The sequence below is a fragment of the Portunus trituberculatus genome, chromosome 34 (assembly GCF_017591435.1).
Source record: "Portunus trituberculatus isolate SZX2019 chromosome 34, ASM1759143v1, whole genome shotgun sequence".
Classification (NCBI taxonomy): Eukaryota; Metazoa; Arthropoda; class Malacostraca; order Decapoda; family Portunidae; genus Portunus; species Portunus trituberculatus.
In genome coordinates, this window is record NC_059288.1 from 4,004,082 (window position 1) to 4,009,316 (window position 5,235).

At 40.4% G+C, this 5,235-nt stretch overlaps 1 protein-coding gene across 1 annotated transcript in view; it reads left to right on the forward strand.

The window, feature by feature from the left end:
• Positions 1–756: 756 nt before the first annotated feature.
• LOC123512639 (methyltransferase-like protein 7B) overlaps positions 757–5,235 on the forward strand; it is an 11,736-nt gene continuing 7,257 nt past the window's right edge. The window contains exons 1-2 of the mRNA XM_045269083.1: positions 757–1,255; positions 4,430–4,590. Coding sequence (XP_045125018.1) covers positions 1,140–1,255; positions 4,430–4,590 — 277 coding nt within the window. The 5' untranslated portion in view covers positions 757–1,139. The remainder of the gene's footprint in view (positions 1,256–4,429; positions 4,591–5,235) is intronic.

A 5,235-nucleotide genomic window follows, 5' to 3' on the forward strand; every position in this document is an offset into this window, starting at 1 on the left:
CCAACTTCCTTATATGCTTCTTTTTATAAGGGGACCAAACCACCCCAGCATATTCCAATCTTGGTCTAATTACCGTACTAATTAATTTCTTCATCATATCTTTATCCATATAATGAAAGGCTAATCCAATATTTCTAATCAAATTATATGTTTCTCCAAACATCTTGTCAATATGAGCCTCAAACTGCCCATGGTCTTGTATTATCACTCCCAAATCCTTTTCCTTTTCCACCTTTTTCAACACTACTCCTTCACCCATCTTATATGACCCTCTTGGCCGTCTTCCACTCTTCCCCATCTCCATCACATGACTTTTGCTCAGATTAAATTCCATCTCCCACCTCTTGCTCCACTCCCAAATCCTATCCAGATCTGCCTGTAAAATTTCACAATCTTCTTCACACACCTACACAACTTCGCATCATCCGCAAACAAATTAATATAACTGTTTACTCCCTCTGGCATATCATTAATATAGACAAAGAAAAGTATTGGTGCCAGCTGTGTTAGCTGTGGTATGTTGTGTGACTGATGGTAATGGTGGTGTGGTGTGGTGTGTGATGGTAGTGGTGATGTGTGCTATATGGTATATTATGTGATAGTAGTGGTGGTGGTGGTTTGGTGTGGTTTTGTGTGGTAGGTTATGGTGTGTGTGAGGGAGAACAAAGATTTCAGAATGTAGGTTTAAAAGTGTCATGATTTTTTAAGGCGGCCTTTTTTTCTGATTCCAGTGACAGAATATTCACATTAACAACGACATAAACACATGAGAGCACTGCTTATCATCTTTTGACATTAGAAAATAGTCGTGGTGAGAGAGCAAATCATTATGTAGGTTTATAATAAGCTGTGCGTGTTTTTAAGGATGTTTTCTTTATATTTTTAATAAAAGATTAGCAATGCTTCTATGTCATTAACAGTAGAAACACTTGAGAATCCTGCAAATAATTTTTGTTACCTTTGAAAACACTAATAGTCGAGAGAGCAAGGCTTGAGCTTTAGTGCATGTGTGTCAGACTCAACAAGTCAGCTGGGTAACGCGATCAAGATTAAGGCAAGGGGCCGAGGAGGTGTGTCACTGTGTGTGCCGCGGTGCTCGGCCAAGAGAACGGCTTCCACTCCCTCCTCTCCTCTTCACCATGGCCGAAATAGATCATGTCATCGCCCAATGGATATCTCACTACCTTCCCTACTTGCTGACGGCGCTCCTGCTGCTGTGGGTCCTCAAAATGAAGGGCGGCGATCTCAGACACAGGTATGGTCACACATGCAAGGATGGCGGGTCACGAGATTTGATTAGGGGCTTGCTGTGTAACTAGGGGCTGGATGCGGGACAACAGAGATGGATTTAGAGTTTTATGGGGCTGGAAGGGGAATGCTAGAAGTGGGACTTGCTAGGCTGTAGGGGTGGGTGTCCGGTAAATGTTTACTTTCACCTCTAGCACCCAACAAATACATGTTAAGTTTTAAAAGTTAGTAGGAAGATTAGTTTTATTCCACTTAAGTGCGTCAAAATGTAGACAGTTTTCTGCATGATTAACATCTAAAGTTGACTGGCAGACTTAATCTCAAATTTCTACATGATTTCTTGGTCCTGCAAGCATCCTTCCCCTTCAACAATGATTCATAAAACTTGGTGCCCTGCAAACCATTGTGATGGGTATAGGTAGAAAAAAAAAAGATCAGCCTTCTTCCTTTCATTCCTGGGACAAGAAGTGGCCAGTGATTTCCATTCCATAAAAGCAAATATTCTCCAAAACAACCTCTTATTGAAAATAATATTGGGAGAGAGTTGGAAGTTACTTTTTCAAGTCTCCAAAGTGTTTTTGGTAAATATTAAGGTGTGGCGCACAACTCTATTTACTAATGTTTTTGACTCGACCCCAAACAGACTTGATGACCTAGTGGGAAAGTGGGTGTTACTGCTGCTGTTATCATGATTGGCACCATCTTTGATAGTAATGAAAAAAATATCCAGAGTTTGGAAGTTATATTTCCAGAAATCAGTAGTCTATACCTCGCTAGGGACACTAGTCAAACTTATCATTACCTAAGCTAATTTGATCTTAATAGGGAAAAAATGCTTATTTTCTATGGTATGGCACCAAAGACAAGCTCAAAAGCTCCTCATTTTACATTCATAGCCAAGAAAAGATAACTGGCAAAGATTTTGGTGAAATACCCAGGAGTGATGAGCAGTGATGCCACCTTCTCTTTAAACATTACCCAAGTCACCTCAACTGCAAGACAACTAGCAGGATGGATCCTCAGGACCTTCCACACAAGGAATGCAGAATGTTGACTGTGTGGAAAGCTCTCATCCTTCCACACCTAGAGTGTTGCTGTCATTTCTGGTGCCCTTACAAGGTAACAGACTTCATAGACGTTGAAACCCCACAAAGGACCTTCACCAGCAAGATCTGTTGGGTTCAGCACTTAAAGTACTGGGAGAGACTGAGAGTAGCTGAAGCTGTACTCCCTTCATAGGTGCAGGGAACACTACATAATAATTTATGTCTGGAAAGTCTTGGAACACAGGGTGACAAACACCACTGTCCAGGAGACCTCCCACCCCAGGAGAGGAAGGCTGTGCTGTATGAGGACACAGAAAATCAGGACCCTGGCTCATCACAGTATCACCTACAGTGGCACAAGCCTGTTCAGCTGTATCTCTGCCTCCCCAAGGAACATGATGGGAGTGTCGCCTGATCCCTTCAAGAGCTACCGTGGTACAGTGGAACCATGCGTGCTTTGGGATCCTAGAGGTCTCCAAGCGCACAGGTTCGAATCCTATCCACGGTCTGAGTGTAGGTTGGGCTTCCTCACTCGGGGCAACGGTTTCCTAGCGGGTGGGCTAGTTAAGATAGGAGGTACCCTAAAAAGTATCCCATTTAGCCCATAAATTCCCGTGAAAAGCCCACATGGTATAAAAAAAAAAAAAAAAAAAAAGTGGCTTGCACATATCCTGTACCAGTGGCCAGGCACCAACTCCAGTCGCCTTCAGGACTGGTCTGCCAAGGGAAAGGAGCTGCCTGGTCACAGTGGGGCCCCAGCTGAACTCCATTATTTACTGACATAATGTTTAGGAATAAGAATATCCTAGATTAGGTTAGGTTAAATCAGATAATGCTAGGCTAGTGTCCCTAAGGAAAGACGATTTCTGGAGATTTTCTGTTTTGTCAAAGATGTGGCTGTAATATCATCAATAACTCGCAGTTATTTTTTGTGTTCAGAGGTGACATTTGATCATATTTTAGCTTTCCTCACCCGAAAACCCTACTTTCCCACCAGGGCCCCCTAAGTTTGTCGGGGATTAAGAGCAGAAAATATTAATATAAGGGGGTTGCTTGCCTTGTCTTAATATTTACCACTTTTTTCTTTTTTTTTCTGGATATATAATGAAACATATATAATAGACTATGTTTTTGACTCTGGTATTTATTATTGATATTTGTCCTATTATTGATTGTTAGTGTGATATGGAATACAGGGTATGTGGGCATCTGCATATGTTAGAATGGTAGTGTGATATAGAATACACAAGTGCAGTACATAGTGCTGTTGTGTGGACATAATGTATGCACAGGTGTGAAAAATAATTACCCTAGCATATTCTGGAGCAGTTTTGAGCAACTGCAGTTCAAATCAGGCAAAAAATGTGTAATTTAGTGAAAGCACCTGCACAAGTTGCGCCGGAAAATAACCATCTGCTATGATGGCATTAGTCAACAGCGCACAACGTACCACCAGAAAGCTAACTTCTCATCATTATTGTACCACTTTCCAGGGTGAGTAGAGACCTAGATTTTTTACAGTAGATGCATAACACTCTATTATGCATGAGAATATTAATTTTTTTCAATTTTGCAAACCTCGATTTTTCGGCTGAATTTGCGTCTCACAGACATGACCCAAAAACCTATTTGCGCCCTGAAAGGGTCAAAAAGGTTGAGAACCACCTTACCTAAAGAGTTCAGATTTACTAGGGATTGAAGAGGAAAGATTGATGTTATCACATTTTAACCACTTCTTTACTGCAGCCACATGCTGAAGTAAACAAAGTGACCCCCTCCCATACCACACCACTGTTGCCCGTGTGTGCACGTACCTTACACGCAGAATCATCTCTTATCAAGAGATTTTCTACACTCATTTTTACTGTCATCTATCTCCTTTTCTGGATTATAATCTGGAGTGTGTTCCAGTAGTGATGTGTTGTCACTATCTGTCTCAGTGATGACAATCCTCATCTCTGCTATTGTTTCTTGTAAAAAGTTGATAAATTCCATGTCTGTTGCATAAAACAAAAACAAAATTATAAATTCTTATTTTTGTATAAGAAAATTATAAAATTTTCTTATGCTTATGCAGGAAATTAGAAAAAAATCATGATAAGTTCTTTTTCTTATTCCCTTCTCTCTCTTCACAGATGGTTTGCCTTCCTCATGCATTACATCAACAAGGACATGGACCCCAAGATTGAAGAGCTCAAGAAGGACTTTTTCTCCACCCTCAGCAACATTACTTCCCACGACCCTGAAGTGCGGAAGAAGAAAGGAATCAAGATACTGGAGATTGGCGTGGGCACTGGTGAGATTGTGTTTGAGAGAGAGAGAAAGAGAAAGAAAGATACTAGGTAATTGTGTTTGAGAGAGAGAAAGAAAGAGGTACTGTTATATTGTACTTGAAAGAGGGAATGAGAAAGGTATGTATTGTGTTATTGTGTTTGAGAGAGAAATAAGAAAGGTACTGGGTTATTGAGTTTGAGAGAGAAAGAGAAGGGTGCAGTTAAATTCAGAAAGCTCAAAATCCAAAACTTCAGAATTTTTGTTGCTGATCAATTAATGCTGAAATTACTTTTTCTTCATGTAAAAAAAAAAAAAAAAAAAATGCTTAGGGTATGGCAACACCACACAGCCTACTTTTAAGGTTTTTCAATACTTCCATACTGCATCCATAGATAGTTTGTACAGCCAGACATCTCCCATGATAAAATAGATAGTCATCTCATATCCATCTCCCCTCTCTTCCTCTCCCCCAAAACATAGTTCTTAGTACCATAATTATTGCTCATCTTTTCTCTACTGTGCTTGTTTATGCTTCCATACTGTGTTCTTAGAGATTATACACTAAAACAGCTACCCTGAATCCCTGTGCATGTAGAAATATGCCTGGATTGAGGAAAAAGCAAGCAAAATGTCTTTTCCTTCCCACCCATGGCCTCTTTTATCTTTT